The sequence below is a fragment of the Nycticebus coucang genome, chromosome 2 (genome assembly GCF_027406575.1).
Source record: "Nycticebus coucang isolate mNycCou1 chromosome 2, mNycCou1.pri, whole genome shotgun sequence".
Lineage (NCBI taxonomy): Eukaryota > Metazoa > Chordata > Mammalia > Primates > Lorisidae > Nycticebus > Nycticebus coucang.
This window is the reverse complement of record NC_069781.1, coordinates 118,756,632-118,780,228: the sequence shown is the minus strand read 5'-3', so window position 1 is coordinate 118,780,228 and position 23,597 is coordinate 118,756,632. Positions and strand designations below refer to the sequence as shown.

At 45.1% G+C, this 23,597-nt stretch overlaps 2 protein-coding genes across 2 annotated transcripts in view; one reads left to right on the top strand and one right to left on the bottom strand.

The window, feature by feature from the left end:
* Positions 1–1,245: 1,245 nt before the first annotated feature.
* On the bottom strand, positions 1,246–10,069 carry LOC128579671 (high mobility group protein B3-like; the record flags this gene model as incomplete). The annotated part of the gene is made up of 2 exons (XM_053581662.1): positions 9,504–10,069; positions 1,246–1,286 (listed from the first exon to the last, which is right to left on the bottom strand). Coding segments are annotated over exons 1-2 (576 nt in total), but the record flags the coding sequence as incomplete, so codon positions are not given.
* An 8,452-nt stretch (positions 10,070–18,521) lies between these two features.
* Positions 18,522–23,597, top strand: part of TICRR (TOPBP1 interacting checkpoint and replication regulator) — a 58,001-nt gene continuing 52,925 nt past the window's right edge. Inside the window, exon 1 of the mRNA XM_053581663.1 lies at positions 18,522–19,239. Coding sequence (XP_053437638.1) covers positions 18,586–19,239 — 654 coding nt within the window. The 5' untranslated portion in view covers positions 18,522–18,585. The remainder of the gene's footprint in view (positions 19,240–23,597) is intronic.

Here is a 23,597-nt window from a genome sequence, read left to right as displayed (position 1 = left end):
TACCTGAGGGTGGCTGGCGCGAAAGTGAGCTAGGTCTTGGTGGAGGGCTTCATCAAAGATGGTTGGGGAGTTCTTGAACCCCTGTGGAAGTCGGGTCCATGTCAATTGCCCCGTCATTCCAGAGTCCGGGTCTCTCCATTCAAATGCGAAGATGTTCTGGCTAGAGGAGTGTAGTCGGAGGCAGAAGAAGGCATCCTTCAAATCCAGGACGGTGTACCAGATATGGTCTGGAAGGAGAGAGCTTAACAGATTATAAGGGTTAGGCACGGTGGGGTGGATGTCTTGTGCCTGCTTGTTTACTTCTCTCAAGTCCTGCACAGGGCGATAGTCTCCTGTGCCGGGTTTCTTGACGGGTAATAAGGGGGTGTTCCATGGTGACTGGCACTTTACTAGCATGCCCAGCTGTAGGAGACGCTGAATGTGAGGCCTAATCCCTTCCCGAGCTTCCCTAGTCATAGGATACTGGCGCACTGCCACAGGAGTGGAAGTAGCTTTGAGTTCTATGACTATAGGCGGCCTTTCTGCGGCCAGTCCCATTCCGGCAGTTTCGGCCCATGCCCCGGGATATTTTTCTAGCCAGTCATGTATGAGACTAGTCCCTTTCTCCCGTTGCTTTTCAAAGAGTCTATGTTCATCCTCCAAACGCATGGTCAGGGCTGTTACTCTCTTATTTTGGGTTACCTCTGGGCCATCAGGAGTGAAAGTGATCTGGGCTTCCATTTTGGTGAGTAAATCTCTCCCAAGGAGGGGCGCAGGGCACTCAGGGATAATTAAGAATGAGTGGGTTACCCGTCCCACTCCCAGATCTACTGATCTTCAGGTAGTCCATGAGTACTGCTGATGCCCTGTGGCCCCTACAACCCAGGATTTTTTCTTGGAGACGGGTCCTGATGGTTCGAGTAGGACTGAGTGTTGAGCTCCGGTGTCTACTAGGAACTCAACTGGCTTCCCCTCCACCTTAAGTATTACCCTAGGCTCGGGGAGGGGTTCCGAGCCCCGTCCCTGCTAATCTTCTTCTTTCTCTAAGGCCAGTACTTTCTTCCTTTTTTTAGGACATTCCCTGGCCCAGTGCCCCTTCTCCTTACAGTAGGCACATTGATCCTTATCTAACGGGACGCGGTTGCCCAGGCTACCTGACTTAGTTCTACCTTGGGTCTGTTCTTGGCTCTTCTCCCCTACTACTGCGGCCAAAATCCGTGTTCAGTTTTTCTCCTGTCTTCGGTCTCTCTTATTTTCCCTTTCCTCTCTCTCTTTCTCCTTTCTCTGCTCTTTTTCTTCCTCAGTTTCTCTTTTATGGTATACTTTCTCAGCTTCCTTAACTAAATCCTGCAAGGTATAGTCCTGCAATCCTTCAATCCTCTGCAGCTTTCTTTTAATGTCTACAGCTGACTGCCCTATGAAAGTCATAGCCATGGAAGCCCTCTGTCCTTCAGAGGCAGGGTCAAATGGGGTGTAGCGCCTAAAAGCTTCCATTAGGCGCTCAAGAAACACTGAGGGGGGTTCCGTGGCCCCCTGTATTACTTCTCTTACCTTAGCCAAATTAGTGGGGCGTCTTGCCGCTCCATGGAGGCCAGCCACTAGAGCCTGGCGATAGACTGTCAGTCGCTCCCTACCTTCTGCCGTGTTGAAGTCCCAGTCAGGTCTGGAGAGGGGAAAGGCAGCCTCGATGATGTTGGGGAGCTGGGTAGGACGCCCGTCCGCCCCGAGTACATTCTTCCTAGCTTCTAGTAAAATCCTCTCCCTCTCTTCAGTAGTGAAGAGAGTCTGTATGAGCTGCTGGCAGTCATCCCATGTGGGCTGATGAGAGAACATCAGGGACTCTACCACCCCAGTCAGGCGTTGGGGGTCTTCTGAAAAAGGGGGGTGATTAGTTTTCCAGTTATACAGGTCTGCGGAAGAAAATGGTCAGTACTGGAGGGGCTGGAGAGGAGGTGGTCCCTCATCTGTTGCCACCGGCGGGGGGCCGTATGCCCTCAGGGGCAGGGCAACAGTAGTGTCAGGAGACATTCCTCCCCGGCGGTAACTCCTGGTACCTTGTGCGGGCCCCAGTGAAGGTTCCCCCGGAACCGGCCCGGATCCCCCCAGATCTGGCGATGCTGGTCCTCCCTGCCCCCCGACAGGAGCCAAGGCGGGAGGGTATGGGGGAGGAGGAGGCGGAGGGTCGAGGAGAAGATGATCAGTCTGAATTTCCGGGTAGATCTTCTTAGGGGGGGTCCGAGCTGTCGCCCCCTTTTCTGGAACCGGAAGATTGGACAGCGAGCACCAGAGGATTAGACGGGGGCCTGGATGTGGCAGTCCACGGCTGAACCCAGGGGGGCGGATTCTGCACCAGGTCCTGCCAGACTATGATGTAAGGTTGTTGATCCGGATGGGCTCCCGGTCCTCTCTGAAAAACAATCTCTTTGATGGCAAAAATAAGAGATAAGTCAAAGGTTCCTCCTGAGGGCCAGCCAACGTTAAAAGTGGGCCACTCCGAGGAGCAGAAAGTCTGCCATGGGCCTTTTTTAACCTCTACTGACAGGTCACGACCTCTTCTCTTCACTTCAGTCCAATGATCTAGAGTCAAACTCAGAGGGGTTGTCACAGTCTGTCCCATCGTCAGTAGATATGTCAGAAACACAAATAACAAGAATAACAGAAATATTACAGATACAAGGACCTACCTACCACACTTGGTCCCTCACAAGCCTACAACAGAATCAGACGGGTGCGTTTCCTGTAATTTTTGATCGAACAACTGGACTCGATCAGCGCCCTTACAGCAGGAGACAACCAGGCGTCCCTGGTTCTCCTCAGTTCCTGGGGCGTCCCCCAGGATTTCAGCCTGTGGTCCTCTAGGCACGTCTACCGACCACTGTCCGGCCACTCTCATGAGGTGCCAAACGGCTGCAAAATCGAAAGCGTGCACACAAAGTCAAACAAAGGACTGAAGACACAGACCAGACAGTTTTCGGGGTACCCCTTTCTTACCTCCAAGGTCGACTCTGCAGGTGAAGGGTGGTCGTCAAATCCCGGGAGAGCCCCCAAATGAAAGACTTGGGGCAGGACCCCCCACTCTGCCCTGAGCGATGACAACACCAATCAACCGCAAGAGATGGTGCTTGATGCAAACAGCAAGAGGATTTTATTCCAGCATGCTGGGGCTTGACTCGCAACTCTTTTAGGAGCCGAGGAGTCAAGCCCTGAACAGCAGTTTTTACAAGCTTATAAAGGCAAAACCACAAAGTAGGGAGGAGTAGCAGACATAGCAGGGGCTTTAGGAAGGAGTAGCAGACATAGCAGGGGCTTTAGGGAGGGGTAGCAGACATAGGGGCTTTTCCAGATAAGAAGAACTCTGGTTCATTACTCATCTGTCTTAAGACAAGATCAGCAGTTAAACATTTGCTTAGCTTTTTTCTTTCAGAACCAGTTACCGGTTATCTGCTTCAGCTCGGGGCTATTTCCTAGGACAGTTACAAAAGGTCACATTCTTATGGTAGGGGGCGAGGGGTGCTGCTACATATCTGGTCCCCCCCCCCTTTTTGGATTTGGTAGTACTTTCCTTCACAAGGAGCTGGGGATTACAGGGGTGGGGGCAGGCAGGTACTCAGGCCTCCATAAGGCAGTGTGGTAAGTGAGAGTGAGGACAGGAGCAACTAAGGGGCCAGGGACTCAAGGATGAGTGGGAATGAGCCAGGAGATAAAGGCATGGAAGAAAGAATCAGGTGTAAAGGCCCACAGACAAGAGAGAAATGGCTGGTTCTCTCAACAACCAATAGTTCAGACAAGGCGGGAAAGAGAAACTGGCCAAGGACAAGCCATTTATAACCACCACTGACCACTGTCCCAACCTACCAGTCAAACCTCTTAGAGAGCAGCACGAGCTGGGACCTTGCCCCTACAGACAATGCAATGGGATGGTGGGGAGCTTGGCCTGGGATCACCTCTCGATAGCACCAGTTCTTCCTCAAGCTTCAACTCCCTTCCCTTCCTTCCACCATTCAACCATTGCTCAGGGAGGAGTTGGGGCCAAATGAAATCAAAACATTGCCTGCCCCAGCACCTTCCTGTATCCCCCTGATTTCTGTCACAGCATTCTCAATGTGCCTTATGGCCAAACTGGGCCAAGTCATACTGTTTACTTCAATGGTTTTTAAACTTCAATGTATGTTCCATTTGCTGAGAATATTGTTAAGATGTATATCCTTTGGGTGGTGCCTGTGGCTCAAAGGGGTAGGGCGCCAGCCCCATATGCTGGAGGTGGTGGGTTCAAACCCAGCCCCAGCATATATATGTATATCCTTATTTGGCATATCTGGGAAGGGGTCTGATTTTCTCTATTTCAATCATGACCTCAGCGAATGCTGATGTTGCTGACCATGGACTACACTTTGAGGAGCACCATCTAGCCAACTATTATGGAGCTCCTACAGTATGCTGGGCATTGTGCTGGCTACTGCCTATATGTTTTCTAATTTAATAATTCTTATCACCTTCTGAAGTGGAACTTATTGTTTTTAATTTTCAGAATAGGAAACTGAGGATCAAAAAGATTAAATATTTTACAAAGTTAGTAAGTGGCAGAGCTGGGCTTCGAACTTGGGTCTGTCTGACTCTAGAACTTGTACTGGATGTCCTATTCAGAAAGCCTGCTGTGGACTGAATTGTGTACCCCCTAAATTTATATATTGAAGCCCTAGTATGTCTGTGTTTGCAGTAAGGAAGTAATTAGTTTTGTTTTTTTTTTTTTTTGTAGAGACAGAGTCTCACTTTATGGCCCTCAGTAGAGTGCCGTGGCATCACAGAGCTCACAGCAACCTCCAACTCCTGGGCTTAAGCGATTCTCTTGCCTCAGCCTCCCGAGCAGCTGGGACTACAGGCGCCCGCCACAACGCCCGGCTATTTTTTGGTTGCAGTTCAGCCGGGGCCGGGTTTGAACCTGCCACCCTCGGTATATGGGGCCGGCGCCTTACCGACTGAGCCACAGGCGCCGCCCGGAAGTAATTAGTTTTAAATGAGGTCATATAGGTGAAGCCCTAATCCAATAGGATTAGTGTCCTTATAAGAAGAAACACCAGAGAGTTTGCTCTCTCTGTTGTGTTCAAAGCCAAGAAGAAAGCCCTCACCAGGAATTAAACTGGCTGACACCTTGATCTTGGACTTCTAGCCTCCAGAACAATGAGAAATAAATTTCTGTTATTTCAGCCACTCAGCTTGTGGTATGTGTTATGACAGCCCAAACAGACTAAGACTGGGGCCCCACTGCTTACTACTAGTCAGCCAAGGATGCCAATTAAAACAAATGTCTCCTCCTTTATGCAAATGCTGCTCTACCCAAACAGAGCAGGACTGCGGAAGTACCAAAATAATAATAATGATAATGATGATTTACACCTAGGCCAAAGCTAAGTATAGGATTCACAAAATGAACACACAATAAAACAAGCTCAGAACATTGAGCCACCCCAAACCCTTCACCTTAAATCCAAACATGTTTCATGAGGAAACAGGAAATGGTACAACAGTGAGGTACTGTCCACTAATTTGCTGCATGTACTGACATAGCTGAGTCTGCATTCTTGTGGGGTGAATAGGGATAATTAATAAACAAATCTCTGGTCTCTAAAGTTTACCCAAGCTCTCTTAGCTGGGAATTAGTGAGAAACATGAGTCTGGACGATCCTCCTAATGGAAAAACTAAATGCTGAGTGAAATATTAAACGAAATATCTTTTTAAGTAGATCACTGAACTGATAACAAAAGTCAGTAATCCACAGCCTCCAAAACCTGGGGATTAAGGAGCCCCACAGCAGGCTAATATTCTGAGGGTTTCTACTCAGAGACCTTGAGTTTGTACATTAATAGTGATGCCCTGTGAAAGGTCAGTATACAAGTCTCAGTGTCCACCTGTGATGTGGAGGGAAAAAAGATACATATACACATATAAATTTTACTGATATAAAGAATGTGTAGCCACATTATATGTAAATAATAATAAAATATACATTTTTTATTGCAAATTTCATATAGGTAATTGGTTCTTACAAAATACTTCTGCTGATTTTTGCCAAACTCTTGTATTTGTAACTGACGTATCATAGCAATTCACTATAATTCTAACACAAATGTTGATTGACACTATTATTTTAAGGAGGAAAATGAAATGAAACAACAAAGACATGTACCGGCACCTCATTCATTAGTCGATAACGTAAGTTGCTTCTTTGCTGAATCAGATAACTTTCAAATGTTAGAAGACCATTTCCTTGATTATTTTGTGCTATTCACAGTGTAATGGCTATAGATACAACACAATTTTAAATTTGTTGAGTTATTAACATTTTTCCATCACTTTAAGTCCAATCAACAAAACAACCAAGCCTTGATTTGGAGCATTTGTTGATTTCCATGCTGTAAATTCTCCCCCCATGGCTGATTTCAAGCTGCCAATGTGACATCACTAAACACAGAACTGTAACACACACACCACAGTCAGAGAAGGAGGGAATCCAAAAAGCAGCTGGAGAGAAAGCACAGGTAACCTACAAAGAAATGGCTAACTTCTCAACAGCAACAATTGAAACTAGAAGAGGGTGGAAAAATATCTTAGATACCTTAAGAGAAAATGACTGTAAACCAGTAACTCTATGCCCAGTGAAATATCTTTCAAGAAGAATAGTAAAATAGAATCAGTCTCAGACCAACAAAAACAGAGTATGCTACCAAAAAACATCATCATTAAAGAACATACATATATGTTTATAAACATATATGTTTATACACACATGCACACACACACACAGGGTGTCCGTAAAGTTCATGTGCAATTTACCATGTTAAACTATTTAAAATTGCCTATGAACTTTATGGCCACCCTGTGTGTGTGTGTGTTTATAGTTTTTATTGGAAATCTCTAATAAAGTAAATTTATAGAAATATCTTCTAATACAGAAAATGTTAAAAATGTACTTCAGGCATCCCAAATGGAAGAACCGAGATACAAAAACCAATGGTAAGCAAAGACGTTGGCAAATATGTGGCTAAAACAAAGCACATATTGTCCAGATAAAAATATTAAATACTGTGAAACGTGTGTATGACCTGAGAAACAAATTCAAATGGTGCATGAGAATGCCACACAAATTAGATGTGGATTAAAGAAGTCTAAGTTTCCTGTCTTATGGAGAGGAATGTACACATATTGATTGACTTCTGACTTCATTTCTTATGCTAGGTATGAATGTTAAAGAAAAGACTAGGGACAGGCAATTAGCAGGGGGTGAGAAAGGGGAGTTATTTTTTAATGGGTACTGATTTTCAGTTTGGGATGATGAAAAGCTCTGGAGCTGGATAATAGTGACAATTGCACAACAATGGGAACGTACTTAACACTACTGAATTGTACACTTAAAAATGGTTAGTTAAGGGCCGCACCTGTGGCTCAATGGAGTAGGGCACCGGCCCTGCCCCATATACTGGAGGTGGCAGGTTCAAACCCAGCCCCAGCCAAAAACTGCAAAAAAAAAAAAAAGGTTAGTTAAAATGGTAAATTTTATGTTTTATATATGTATAAACATATATATATATGTATGCATTTTACCACAATAAAACACATAAAAGCTAGGGTAACCACTAAAATACCAGGCATAAAACATATAGATTCCAAACAAGTAGGAGAGTGGAGGAGATGGAATAGTAAGTTTTTTTAAAAATCAAAAGACGGCTGGTGCAGCGGCTCACACCTAGCACTCTGGGAGGCTGAGGCAGGCAGATGGCCTGAGCTCAGGAGTTTGAGACCAGCCTGAGCAAAAGCAAGACCCATCTCTACTAAAAACAGTAAAAACTCACTAGATGTTATGGTGGGTACCTGTAGTCGCAGCTACTCGAGAGGCTGAGGCAAGAGGATCTCTTGAGCCCAGGAGTTTGGGTTTGCTGTGAGCTATGACACCATGGCACTCTACCCAGGGAGACAGAATGAGACTCTGCCTCAAAAAAGAAAAATTAAAAAAAAAAATAAATAAATACAGCACTTGGGAGATGGAGGCAGGCAGATTGCCTGAGCTCACAGGTTCAAGATCAGCCTAAGCCAGAGCAAGACCTCATCTCTAAAAAAAAAATAGTTGGGCGGGCAGTGCCTGTGGCTCAACAGAGTAGGGCGCTGGCCCCATATGCCGGAGGTGGCGCGTTCAAACCCAGCCCCGGCCAAAAACTGCAAAAAAAAATAGTTGGGCATTGTGGTGGGTACCTATAGTCCCAGCTTGGGAGGTGGAAACAAGAGGATCACTTGAACCCAAGAGTTTGATGTTGCCATGAGTTAAGACTCTATGGCACTCTACCAAGGGTGACCAAGTGAGACTCTGTCTTTAAAAAAAAACAACAAAAACCAATAAAAATAAATAAATAAATAAATAAATAATCAAACGAAAACAAGAAAGGATGTAAGGTTCAGAGGTAGGCACAACTGAAAAGTGTATTTTTGTTGTCATTTTTTTTAATGGTTTTAAACATGTAATAATGTTTATTTAACTTCAAAAACATTTCATCATTCTAAACATACAAAAAATAACAGAATGTTGCAAATGTGTTTAAGTACAGAAGATTCTTGAACTTTCATTGATGCAGTGGCTCTTTCACTTGCTGCTTTGCCAACAATGAAGAGTTCTACGGTTGGTTTTAAAACAAACAGTTTAAAAACTACCGCACTTAACTAAAAAAACATCCAAACACTTCTCATGCCAGCTCACCCATCTTTGTCCATAGGTAAGAATGGCAGCAGAATGCTATGTCACTATATACAAAAACAAGACAACCTGAAGCTAAATGGACGCCTGCCGCAGTGTCAACAGGTCCAGCTCACAGTGCACGCCCTGAGCTAGGGCCCCTCAGAAGGGCATCTTTCCCCAGGGCCTTAACACCAGGCAAGGAGCAGCAAGAGTTGGTCTCAGTTGTTTTGTTCTTTTTATAAACTATAGATATGCACAGTTGATAACTCAGGATTTCTAGCCAATAACCATATAGTTAACACCACCTTACAAATTTTTAAAAAATGCCAAAAACATCTTTAAATGCTTGTCACACCAACAGCAAAGTGCACAGAGTGAGGAGAACACTCATTTCCAAACATTTTTAAAATGTTCGGAAATATGTACACCTGTGATACAGTTTCAGGGTGCTCCAGACACCTGTGGCCACTTCATGTAAACCACTGACAATTTCTAGAGCACTTTGAGACTACAATATGATCGTGATCAAATTTTGTGATTAAACCCAATGAGGGCAATAGACTTTTCTCGATTAAGAGATGTGTCATTGGGTGGCGCCTGTGGCTCAAAGGAGTAGGGCCTGGCCCCATATACCGGAGGTGGCAGGTTCAAACCTGGCCCCGGCCAAAAACACTGCAAAAAAAAAAAGAGATGTGTCATTTATGGTGCTCTCCTAATCAAGGAGACAGATAAACAGTTTTGTTTTTTTTTTAGATAAACAGTTTTTTATTCATCCTCCTCCTCCTCTTCTTCCTCTTCCACCTTTTTTCCTGGCAACTTTAGTGGGACCCTTTGTGCCATCAAACTTTCCTTTAGACTTATAGTCTACCACACCCTTCTCATACTTCTCCTTCAGCTTGGCTGCCTTAGTGATGTAAGGCTGCTTTTTGCTGTCACTTAAGTTATTCCACATCTCACCCAGTTTTTTTGCCACATCTCCAATAGAGATACCAGGATTTGTAGACTTGATCTTGGGGCGGAATTCTGAATAGAAGAGGAAAAATCCAGACGGTGGCCTCTTGGGGGCATTAGGGTCCTTCTTCTTTAATCCTTTAGCTGGTCCATAATCCTTCATTTCCCAATCATAGCGGACTTTATCAGTCTTTGCCATTTCATCAAATTTAGACTTCTCTTTCCCAGACATTGCCTTCCACCTTTCAGAGCACTTCCTGGAAAATTCTGCAAAATTTACAGGGACCTCTGGGTTTTTCTTCTTACATTCTTCTCTGCATGTCTGCACAAAGAAGGCATAGGCAGACATCTTGCCCTTTGGTTTCTTGGGGTCACCTTTAGCCATCTTGACTGTATTGTTCGCTAGTCTGGGCAGCGCAGGGCACGATGCGTAGCTTGGCCCTGCCCAGCCTCGCGCTAGCTGCCTCCACGAGAGCCGGCTCAGTTTTGTTTTGTTTTGTTTTCCATGACATTATCATCATCACTCACAGCAGCCTCAAACCTCTGGGCTCAAATGATCCTCTTGCCTCAGCCTCCTAAGTAGCTGGGATTACAGGATTGCACCATGATCCCCGCCTAATTTTTCTATTTTTTATAGAGACAGGGTCTCACTCTTGCTCAGGCTGGTCAGGAATTGCTAGCCTAGGGCGGCGCCTGTGGCTCAGTGGGTAGGGCACCGGTCCCATATGCCAAGGGTGGCAGGTTCGAACCTGGTCCTGGCCAAACTGCAATTAAAAAAAAAAAGTTAAGAAAACAAGGAATTGCTAGCCTAAAGCAATCTTCCTGTTTTTGCCTCCCAAAGTGCTAGGATTATGGTTGTGAGCCACTACACTGGCCCAACAGTGTATTGTTTTGAAAACTCTTCAGTTTTAATAAATGTTGTATGTATGAGATATTTTATAATTATACACTTACAATTCCAACTTTCTTAAGAAGGAAAAGAGTTGGAGAGAAATTTAAAAAGGAGACTCCACAAAGGACTAGGGGTGAGGCATGCAAGGCACTAGTGTCAGCACTGAGGTCTGCAGATGAAGGAAAATTTAAACCCAGCCTCGTTTGCCATCCATTCCCTTTCGGTTCTCCCAGAAGAGTTCTCTACTCTTTCATCCTATAGTTTCTTATCTATGGTGACAATGGGGCTGTTACAAGACCCCTGACAAGTCTGTCTCTCTTGCACACTTTTACTTGTCTTTTGTGACATCTAGTAGATGGCTACTAGCCTACAGGTGTTCAAGGTTAGTGCTGACTGGTGGCCTCTGCCTTCCCTTCCCTTTGGAAGTTTGACAGTCTTAGCAAAGAGTTAGGCAATTGGAAGCCTCTTCTCCTGCCCTGTATTCATCACACAGACTATAACTCTGCTATGTGGATAAATGGATGATAGCTGTGGACAAGTACTGGGCCATAGCCTGTTAAGAAGCAGGCAGCACAGCAGGAGGTGAGCGGCCAGCAAGTGAGCAAAGCTTCATTTGTATTTACAGCCCATTGTTTGCATCACTGCCTGAGCTTCACCTCTTGCCAGACCAGTGGCAGCGTTAGATTCTCACAGGAGCATGACCCCTACTGTAAACAGCGCATGCCAAGGATCTAGGTCATGTGTGAGAATCTGAGGTGGAGCTGAGGCAATGATGCTAGGGCTGGCAGCAGCTGCAAATACAGACTATCATCAGCAGAGAGGTTTTACTGCACAGAGACCACAATAAATTAACTGTTTGTAGATTTATAACAAAACCATCCCCCGATCCCAGGTCATGGAAAAATTGTCTTCCACAAAAACTGTCCCTCATGCCAAAAACATTGGGAACCACTCGACTAATGGGAAGCTAATACAGCTAATAATTACAGTGCGCATTTATTCTGTGTAAGTGCTCTGTGTGTAGAATCTCACGTAATCCTCATAGCAACTCATGACAGCTGAGTAGTATTCTCATTCATAATTGACAGATAAAGAAATTGAATCTCCTAGGGGTTAAGTGAGCTGCACACCATCAGAGGAGAGCCAAGCAGTCTTACCAAAGATGTCAGGCTCTGATAGCTCCTTGTGGATGCTTTTCCAGGGTCCTGAATATGCAAGGAGCCATTAAGAACCCTTGAGGATGGTGAGAATAGACCTGTCAGGTGTTCACAGAAAGCTCAGGAAATGTCCCCAACCTCCAGACCTTCTCAGAGTGAAAAATCCACCCAAGAATTAGGATACAATTCTACAAACTCACTTTCCACTTTGCTCCAACCCTTATGAGTAATTAGGCAGTAGGGAACATTTGAATGAGATGGTATGAATTTGGACAAGTCATTTAACCTCTCTACGTCAGTTGAATGGAGATAATCATTCTTACCTCATGCAGTTATTAGGAAAATGAAATATTACAATTATATATGTGCAGTTCCTGGGACAGTGCTTGGCACAGAACAAGCACCATCTAAATGTTGGCTATAATTGTGACTATCATTATCTGCGGGTCACCTCACCCCAGTGACTCCTCCCAAGTGTCAGTATGAATTGTTGCTGGATTGTCTCCACATGAGCTTGGGTGGGTTAAGTTCCAGGTTCAAGTGCCAGAGGAAGGCAGGAAGGAAGCCCCACATGGTTAAGAAGGAGATTGGCCTGTGTGAGCTAAAAATGCAGTGGAATTCTTCCTTCTCCCACTCGCCATGTGTCCTGAGAGGTGCCTTGGCTGACAGAAGGGGACCGGGAGGTGGACAAGTTTCATCCTAGTCAGTATCTGTAGAATTGGGTAAAAGAGCTTTGTTTAGACATGGCTGCTATACATCATGTGGCTAATTATTTGGATAACTCTATGTACTCTTTCTCAGTATCAGAATTTATGGGTATGGGTTTCTTTTCTCTTTCTTCTTCCTCTTTTCTTTCTTCCCCTATATCCACTGTACTTGGTCTTTGGTAATCTTAGGACCACAGAATTAGAGAGTCCTGAGACCAAGGTGAGAGCATCCATTGAGCTCTGGGAGCATCCTGAGAGAAGCATTCATCATAGGAGATTCTTTTTTTTTTTTTTTTTTTTTTGTAGAGACAGAGTCTCACTTTATGGCCCTCGGTAGAGTGCTGTGGCCTCACACAGCTCACAGCAACCTCCAACTCCTGGGCTTAAGCGATTCTCTTGCCTCAGTCTCCTGAGTAGCTGGGACTACAGGCGCCCGCCACAACGCCCGGCTATTTTTTGGTTGCAGTTTGGCCGGGGCCAGGTTTGAATCCGCCACCCTCGGTATATGGGGCTGGCACCCTGCCGACTGAGCCATAGGCACCGCCCCATCATAGGAGATTCTTAAGTTTCAAAAGAACTGAAGGGAAAATCTGCTGGGCTGATTTGTGTTCAGAAGTTCAACTCTCATTTGCCCTGATTAATGAGACTGACTCTTCCTTGCCAAGAAACATGAAGTTAATGCCAGGGTAGATACAACAATGCTCTTTTTGCAGATTTCACAGCAAGAGGGCTCCCTCACTCAGCACTTTCTTGCTGTTGCCTCCCCAGCACCCTGGGCCTCCCACATCTCAGTGGGGGCTGACTCCCGAAATGACTTGATTCAGGGAAATGGACAGCTTGGTTTCCAGGCCATGTTATCTCCCTCACTCTCCACGGTAACAGGCCTAGAGACATTAAATGCCAAACCACCCATAGTTCTTGGCTGCAAACAACAGAAACTACTCTGGTAAGTTAAGTGGTAAAGGCTTTTTGATGCCTCTCAAGGGCAGAAGGACAGGCTTGACAACTGTGACAAGGTAGAGCTGCTCTGAGGAGATACTCCTGCTGCTCCGAGGAGATATCCCTGCTGCCCCTACTAAACAGGGTCCAGCCTGCCTCTCATGTGGCCTATGCAGAGCTCCAGATGCTACCAACAACCTGCCACTGCTGCCTGTGGAAGCTGGTGCTTCTGTCCCCACCCTGTCAAAATGACATTCGTTTTCCAAATCATAGACTCTAAAATTGTATCTGATTGGTGGAGAGCAGATCACATGCCAAAAGCTTCAGGTTTCTACTGTTGGGAGGCACAGACTCAAAAGGTGGAGGATACCTCAAAAGAAGAATGTTTGTGGGCAGCCAAGAATAATCATAAACATTGTATAATAAATGAAGAAAACGGGAAAGGCCACAGACCCCGAAGACAAATTTGTCAGCATTCCCTAAGTGGTAATAACAGAAGGTGACACCAAGACCCAAAGCCCCAGCAATCTCCCCAACAACTGGCCCAACATGCTTTCCAGGCTAACCAGTTTCATCTTTAAAAAAATTTTTTAGTATAGAAAACAAAGAAAAACTAGCCAGGCATTGTGATGGGTGCCTGTAGTCTCAGCTACTCGGGAGGCTGTGGTAAGAGGCCAAGAGCTGAGGTTGCTCCAACCTATGTTGCCGTGGATCTCTACCCAGGGTGCAGGGTGACAGAGTGGGACTTTGTCTCAAAAATAAATAAATAAATAAATATTTTTAAAAAGAATTTTTGTAAAATATACATAATATAAAATGTACCATTTCAACAATTTTTAAGTGCACAGTTCAGTGGTATTAAGTACATTCACATTATTGTGTAACCCCCCACCCCCAGAATGATTTCATATCCCATAGCATAGTTTCATCTTGTAAAACATTCTTCCACTTGACCCTGTGCTTTTGAAGAATGAATGACAACTGGGTTTTTCAGCTCTCCACTCACAAGCCACTTAGCAGCCCTGGAATTCATGGTGTGATAGAAATCTTTCCTCATGCTCCTGTCTGCTGGTCCAGGCCTCACCAGTTTAACCCAGCTTAGGGTTGTGAAACTGCAGGCCCACACTCCCAAATGGGGCAGAGTGGATTCCTGGGGACTGGGACTTTAGCTCCAGGCTTCTCACTGCAATGGCTCTGGCTCTGGCTCTAGTAGGGTAGTTACAATCCTTCCCACCCTCCAGACTGGTGTCTCCATTCCTTCCCATCCCTCTACCCAGGGCCTCATAGCTTTTCTGAGCCTCTATAAGACCCCCCAAGTGCATTTGAGCTCCTTCCTCAAAAGCGAGTCTATGCCTTGCTGGGTGGAGCCGAGGCTGATGGCCATTGGGGTAAAGACTGCTCCAGTCCTGGCTGGCATGCTCTGGTTCCTGCAGCATCACTGCCTCCACAGAAGGTACTTCATCTTTTGAGGAGTGTCAGCCCTGCTCAGGAACCCTCCTGGCTCCCATCCACATTAGCCTCATCTCCTAATGTGCTCCCATGAGGAGACTGGGCTGCCTCCCTAGGGGACCTTCCTTTTGTCCTTGGTTCCCACATCAGTCAATGGACCCAGTGTTCCAGACCATTTCCATGGGACTGTGAGGTGAGGATTTTCTGAGCCTTGTACAGTCCTGATAAGGCAGGCCTCAGCCATGCATCACTGGCTTTGGCCACAGCTCAGCTTCCTTGGCTAGAAAAGGGAAGGCCAGCTCCAGAGGTCTGGGATTATACTGGCCCTTACACATGTTTTGTCTCAGGGGATTAAGGAAGAGAGTAGAGTCCCAGGCTTCAGGCTAGCAGGAGTCAGAGAGATTACTGCACACCTTTTCGAACAATTCTGTGCCGTACTCCACCCTCCACAACAGCCCTATTCTCCCAGTAAGTAGAAGGACACCTTATCAGCCTTGTGATGCCCAGTAACTTACTTAACCTTTCTGAACTATAAAAATGGAGATTAAAAGACAAAACAGAAGGGTTTTTGCTCTTTTTTTTCTTGAGACAGAGTCTCACTATGTTGCCTTTGGCAAAGTGCCATGGCATCACAGCTCACGGCAACTTCAACCTTTTGGGCTTAAGCAATTCTCTTGCCTCAACCTCCAAAGTAGCTGGAACTACAGGAGCTATTTTTTTGTTTGCCCTTGTTGTTTAGCTGGCCCAGGCCGGATTCAAACCCACTAGCCTCAGTCTATGTGGCTGACGCCATAAACACTGTGCTACAGGCTCCAAGCCAAAACAGAAGAGTTTTTGAAGGATTAAATGTGAATGCTCCTCAGAGCAATGCCAGGAACTCAGAAAGTATGCAACAAACCTTATTTTCTTTTTTGCTTTCTTCTTCATAATAGCTTTCCACAATTGCTTTGGCTCTATAAAGGAAGGTAGGCAAGCTGGAAGTTCCCAAAAGGGGCAGGAAAGCCACTGTTGTCTCTTTACGCCCAAAAATACTGCCACAAATGGACAGAAACCACCAGGTCTGAGACCCTGGGCAGAATAGACACTGGGGGCAAATGACTGCTGCAGAGGAGAAACAATGTCCCCAGAAGACCCACCTCTTAACCAGATCCACCAAGGACACATACTCTTTATGTCACTGACAATAAACTCCACAGACCCAAGATCTTAAGACTTGCTTCCCAAATGGAACAGAGTGGTCCAGATACCTTGACTGCTTTTTCTGAGGAGGAGAACAGTTTCATCATCTTCACCTTCAAATGAAAATGAGAGTCTTAGGGAAGTGTACTCACATGCCCAGATCCCACCCCAACCCAGGGCAGTGAGAATCTTTGGGGTTGGATACTACTTTGGGTATTTTTTTTTAAGTCTCTAGTTATTTCTAATGTGTAACTAGAATTAAGAACTACTAGTTTAGTCCAACCTCTTCATTATAGGGATAACAACACACAGGGTTAAAGGAAAAAAAAGGCCCAGAAAGGTTAAAAGAAATAAAATATTTAAAGTGATGGACAGAGTATAGCACAAAATAGGTGCCCAAAAGATGGAAGCTGTTATTATTTTAGTATTTCTATTATTGCTCCAGACAAGGACAGCTTCATAGACATGTACAGTTGCACAAACCCCCACATGTAGAAGGCCCTATGTGCTTGGTTTCCTGCTTTGATGTTGCCCATCATGAAATTTTTAATTTTTAAACAAGCGGCCCTGCATTTTCAGTTTGCACTGCTCCCTGCAAATTATGTGTGATCCTGGGTCATTCAACTCTTAAAAGCAGAGTGGATTATCACTCATTAAAGAAAGATTGGAAACAAGCCAGGACTCAAAAGCTTGCTGGGCATGGGGCAGGGAGGGGGTGAAGCTTCCCCTGGCCATGTCCACTAGCCTGACTCTACTGCCACAGTGCTGAATGCTGGGCCCCTCCATTGCCCAGGGAGGTTCCTTCTCTTGTCCACTACATCAGGGAAGGGAGTTGTCCCTGCATCTCTTGGCGGAGGCAATATAGACTAGTGGAAAGAGACTAGAATCTGGGTCAGAACTTTAGCACTCTCTCTTGACTAGTTGTGAGCTCTCTGAATCTCAGTTTCCTCAGCTGTAAAAGGAAAGAAATAATGCCTGCCTTGCACAATCACTGAGGAGCACCCAGCATCCTGACAGTCACCCTGGGTGCTGGAAATAAGTGAATTCTCTTCCCTTTATTAGGGGAAGGGGAAGCATCCTTCTCCAAAAGAATGGGACTCAAATGTTCCAGGTACAGCCTGTCAGTCACCCAAAGGCCTTTTTCTCCCTGAGAAACCCAACCACAGTAAGTCTTCAGGCTTCTGCTTTTCTCACACAACCTAAGGGCAAGGAGTTCTGGGGAAAGTTTTAACTCTGGAGTGGGAGGTAGGCTCCAGAGGCCTTTGTAAAGTGTTGTTGTTGCTGCCCTCTAGTGGCAATTGTCTGTTTCTGCACAAATTATTAACTTCCCAACTTCCTTTTTGGGAAATAAATGCTTGATAATATACTACAATTTAATTAAAAAAATAAGTTACTGAGTCCCTATACTGTTAGACCCTAGGGATACAAAGACAAATAAAACACAGTTCTTTCCCTTTCACAACTCACAGTTCAGAAAGTGAGGCAGGCCAGGTACAGTGGCTCATGCCTGTGTTCCTAGCACTTGGGGGAGGCCAAGGAGGGAGGATTCCTGAAGACCAGGAGCTACAGACCAACCTGAGCAACATAATAAAACCTCTGTCTCTACAAAAAATAAAATTAGCCAGGCATAGTTGCTGCAAGCTGAGCTGAGGCCGCTGCACTCTAGCCTGGGACAACAGAGTGAGACACTGTATCAAAAAATAAAATAAAATAAAATAAAACGGAGCCAGTTCTCTAAAAAGATCAATAAAATTGACAAATCTAGTCCGGGCTTGGTGGCTCACGCCTATAATCCTAGCACTCTGGGAGGCCGAGATGAGTGGATCGCCTGAGTTCACGAGTTCCAGACCAGCCTGAGCCAAAGCGAGACCCCATCGCTAAAAATAGCCGGGCGTTGTGGCAGGCGCCTGTAGTCCCAGTTACTCCGGAGGCTGAGGCAAGAGGATCGCTTGAGCCTAAGAGTTCGAGGTCGCTGTGAACTGTGACGCCAGGGCACTCTAGCAAGGGCGACAAAGTGAGACTCTGTCTCAAAAACAAAAAAATTGACAAACCTCTAGTAATACTGATAAGGAAAATAGAGGACACGATGACCAATATTAGGAATGAAACAGAGACTATCACTACAGATCCTGCAGACAGCAAGAGGATAATAAAGGAATAAAATTGATAACACCAGGCAGCATACACGACCGCGTACAATTCTCCAAACCCAGCCTCATTCCCAGTGGGGAAACTTCTGGACACGCCCCGAAGCGCCACCTCTTTAAATTTTAAAACGAAGACTCAGGCCAATGAGTGTTAAGTTTCTTCCATAACGCAGCGCCCCGCCCTCAGCCACGGTCTCCACCAATCAAGCCGAGGTTTTCTCCACAGCCCTTCCAATCACCGCCAAAAATGGAAGTTGCTTACGTAATTACGTAAGGCCAGTGACCAATAGAAGCTGAGCTTGGGAACTAACTCTTCCAATAGCAACAGTGCTTGGAGAGCGCGGGAGCCTTTCGACCAGGGCCCCTGAGGGAACAGTGAATGGCGCTGGTTACTTAAGGAAGGGTCTAGGGGGAGAAGGCGCGGGCCTAGGTTGGAGTCCTTCAGGCGGCTGCACCGCCGACATGACGTGCTGTCACAAAGTAATGCTGCTGTTGGATACCGCCGGCGGCGCCGCTCGCCACAGCAGGGTCCGGCGGGCCGCCCTGCGCCTCCTAACCTACCTGAGCTGCCGATTCGGCCTCGCTGGCATCCACTGGGCCTTCAAGTTTTTTGACTCGCAGGGGGCGCGGAGCCGGCCTTCCCGGGTGTCTGACTTCCGTGAGATGGGGGTTCGCTCGTGGGAGGACTTCGAGGAAGAGCTGGAGGCCAGGCTGGAGGATCGCGCCCACCTGCCCGGCCCTGCGCCCAGGGCCTCCCACACGCACAGCGCCCTGATGGAGACGCTGCTGGACTACCAGTGGGACCGGCCCGAGATCACGTCGCCCACGAAGCCGATCCTGCGGAGCTCCGGGAGGAGACTGCTGGACGTGGAGAGCGAGGCCAAGGAGGCCGAGGCTGTGCTCCGGGGCTTTGTGAATGCCGTCTTCCTCCTGGCCCCCTGCCCACATTCGCAGAGGGAGCTGCTGCAGTTCGTGTCCGGGTGCGAGGCCCAGGCCCATCCCCTGCCGCCAACCCCTAAGCAGGTGATGGAGAAGTTGTTGCCCAAGAGAGTCCAGGAAGTCATGATCGCCCGAAAAATCACCTTGTACTGGGTGGATACCACCGAATGGTCTAAGGTAAGGAAACAGTAGTCTCAGATGTAGCGCACTGTGCTCTCCTTCTAACTAGAACTCGGTAGCGTCCACAGAGCAGCCAACAGACCCGGAATGAAGCTAAAATGACCATGTGCCCCTTTAGAAGAAAAGTACTGTGGTCACCAATACTTATAGAAGGAAAGTACTGTGGTCACCAATACGTAGGAACAGATTTCACAACAAAGCGATGGTTCCTCACTGCCTACTAAACATTTAAAGTCTTTCCCAATTTGGGCCCTGCCTGTCTCCCCAGACTTTATTTTCCCACACACAACATGTATTCTAGCATATCAAACCTAGTCTGCATAATCCACAGGTCTTTCTTTTGTTGTTGTTGTTGTTGTTGTTTTTTGAGAGAGTCTCACTCTGGTGCTCAGGCTAGAGTTCCGTGGCGTCATAGCTCACAGCAACGTCAAACTCCTGGGTCAAGGGATCCTTCTGTCTCAGCCTCCCCAGTAGCTGGGACTTACAGGCGCCTGCCATAACGCCTGGCTAATTTTTCTATTTTTAGTAGAGACAAGGTCTGGCTTTTGCTTAGGCTGGTCTCAAACTCCAGAGCTGAGGTGATCAACCCGCCTTGGGCTCCCAGAGTGCTAGGATTATAGGTATAAGGCACCACACCCAGCCTAATCTGCAGTTCTTTACTCCTTGTTTGTCTTACCTTGTGCTGTTCCAGCTGCTTGGGATGCTAGTTTTCACTCTTTGTAAGCCAGTCTAAACCTCACTCATAAGGCTTTGCCCAAATGACAACTACTCTGATTTCCAGCACTTTTCTGGGATGCTCCTACCCCATTATGTTCCAATTGTGCACATCTCTCACCTTTCTTTTAGTCTAAACATACCTCAAAGGCAGACACCAGGTCTTAACACATTATATCCCCCACAGATGTGTGTTGAACATTGTAGGTGTTCAATAAATACTTCCTGACTAAATGAATAAATTCTTACAAACTTCAAGTGATAAATAATTAATTTGAATTTTTGTAGAGCCATCGAGGCCCCCTGCTCCTGTTAAGTGCTATGAAAAGTTTATAGTTTTACCTTTGTATTCTTCATGTCGCCTTATTTAGTTAACCAATGTTCATTGAGAAGCCACTAACATTGAGTACTTACTTAATACACAGTTTTAGTTGCTGGGAATATGGTAGCCAAAGTGGAGCTTATATTTTATATTAAACAGATAAGCAAGTAAGTAATATTATTTCAAATTATGCTCTGAAGAAAATACAGCTGGGTGAGGGGGTAGAAGGTGTGTATTATATAAAGGATGGTAATCTGGGAAGGGCTTTTTGAGCAGAGACTTAATGAATGTGAAGGCTGGGAAAGAACATTCCCGGCAAAGAGAAGAGCAGGTGTAAGGATTTGAGCTGAAAATGAGTTTTGTTTATTTCAAAAACAAAAAGACAAGGAGGAGAGCAGTATGAGAGGACTCTACAAGACCAAGTCCTAAGTGCAGATTTTGTTCTAATTAATAGGTAACCTTTGGAAGGTAGTTTAACCAGGCAAAAGATGTGATTCCACTAAATCGAAACACATTTTTAAGATTACAGGTGAAAAACAAGCAGGTGCTTAAGCCAAATAATGATACTGTATTATCAATACAAATAATGATACTGTATTAAAATTTCCAACATGCCTTCACGTACAAAGAAAGCCCCCCTCCCCAGGTCATGGCAAATGCAAAATAAGGCAGCAGTAGTTTGTTAAAGAAGAAAAGAAAAAGACAAAATTTAAGGGAATGATAAACATTTGATGGGGAAAATGTAGTCCTAAAAATTAAAATCTGTTTAGGCAGCAAATCAAGTGTTGGGCACAGTACACAATACATATATAAGTGCTCAATTGAGATAATTTATCACATCAAAGATTTTATTATGGAATGATAATATTTCAAATACCGGCCGCAAAGAAGTTTTAGTGAATGGGGCTTGGAGATTTTCTCCTTGTTTCCTTTTTCTCTCTTTCTTTTTGGAACAGCATTGAAATAAGTTGGTTGACTTGATCTTTTTAAAGATCTGTGGGGATGGTTCTTCTCTGAGACTTTCCTTCTTTCATCTGCCATATATTTTCTCCTAAGAATATGCCCATCAGCAGGCAATCTTAAGCTTTTCTGGTATTTTCTTCTGCTGAAGATCTGTCTTTTCCTGTTCAAAAGCCTCTGCCTAGGCACGTTGTGAAAGCAAAAGGGAGTTTAGCCTCTTACCTTGGAGAGCTCTCAGTATATAGAGTGGGAAGAAAGGAAGATAAAATCCAAGTCCTGTCTTAGGAAGCTCATGGTCTGGGAAGAAGAACCGGGAGAATTAGAACCCGGACTCAGACTGGAGGTGGAGGGTTCCAAGCACCAAAAACACTTTCAAAAATATAGGATAGAATTGGCTCGGTGCCTGTAGCTCAGAAGCTAGGGTGCCAGCCACATACACCAGAGGTGGTGGGTTCAAATCCAGCCCGAGCCTGCCAAACACCAATGACAACTTCAACCAAAAAATAGCTGGGCATTGTGGTGGGCGCCTGTAGTCCCAGCTACTTGGGAGGCTGAGGCAAGAGACTCACTTAAGCCCAAGAGTTTGAGATTGCTATGAGCTGTGATGCCACACTCTACCAAGGGCCACAAAGTGAGACTCTGTCTCAAAAAAAATTATAGGATAGAATAAAGGATAGGAGACCCCGACACATTTTTAACTTTTTGCCTTTGATTTATTCAACACATTTGTTACATACTTGCCAGGTATTCTGGGGGCTGAATACACCATTAGGGAAAAACAGATGTGGTCCCTGATCTCTTGGAGCTAAACAGTCTAGTGGACATTTACAAATCACCAAATTTGAAACTATCAATAGGACATGTCTGTCACTTACCCCATGATACCATACAAATGAAAAATGTAACCATATTCTGTAGTACTATTTGTATCATTTTTTATCATGCGTGTTACTATAGTTTGAATATTCGTCCCCTTCAAGACTCATGTGGAAATTTAATCTCCAAAATGGCAATATTGAGAGGTAGTGCTTTTCTTTTTTTTTTTTTTTTTTTTTTTTTTTGAGACAGAGCCTCAAGCTGTCGCCTGGATAGAGTGCTATGGCATTACAGCTCACAGCAACCTCTAGCTCTTGGGCTCAAGCAATGCTCCTGCCTCTGCCTCCCAGGTAGCTGGGCCTACAGGCGTCTGCCACACGCCTGGCTATTTTTTGGTTGCATTGTTGTTTGGCCGGCCCAGGCTGGATTCGAACCTGCCAGCTCAGGTGTATGTGGCTAGCACCTTAGCCGCTTGAGCCACAGGCAGTAGTGCTTTTAATAGATGATTGGGGCATGAGAGTTCTGCCCTAATGAATGGATTAATCCATTCATAGATTAATGTGTTAATGGATTAATGTGTTATCATGGGAATGGGGGTGGTGGTTTTATAAGAAGAGAGACCTGAGCTTTGCCCCCTTTCTGTGTGATGCCCTGCAGCACCTTAAGACTCTTCAAAGAGTTCCTATCAGCAAGAAGGCCCTCAGCAGTTAGGGACCCCTGACCTTGGACCATCTTAGCCTCCATCACTATAAGAAATACATTCCTTTTCTTTATAAATTACCCAATTTCAGGTATTCTGTTCTAAACAATAGAAAACAGATTAAGACGTGTATATATTTTTAATCAGAAGTTAATGCTCTTTTCAACTGTTATTAATGTTTGAGCTTAGCCTTCATTTGATAAGCAGGGTTGTTTTGGTTTTTTGGGGTTTTTTTTTTTTTTTCAGCTGGTCTCTTAGCTGAAGCAATTTCAACAAATTTTTTGTGTGCCTTTGGCAGAAAATCCTAATCAAGATCTATGGCCTGTGAACTAGCTTACTCTTTTCCCTACACAGCAGTGAACACCGGAAAACAGGGATGGTAACAGCCAACACTAATTCATTAATTAATCTATTACAGGTTGGTATGCACAACTGAAACAAAAGTTTCTCAATAAACATTGTTTATCTTTGTTACATGTGATATTTTCTACTGTGCTCTGATATTTTCTATTCTGTTCTTTTTAAATGCCTCTTAATTGTTTTAATCACCCCATTCCTGACTTTTAAGATCCTAGACATGGTGCATAGAGGTTGCTCAGTAAAAGTTCATTGAAAGAAGGTTGAAGAATCAGGATGTGTGAAGGAGTGAGGCAGGGCTTTTACAAAGAGCAGGATTTGAGCTAGATATGGAAGTATATAATAAGCATTCAATTGGTGAAGAAGGAAAGGTAGGCATAGGAAATAAAATCAGCAAAAACATAGACACATTATAAATTGTGACATGCTCAGGAAATAGTAAATGGTTAAGTATGCCTAGAAAGCAAGAAGGAAATAGAAGTTATG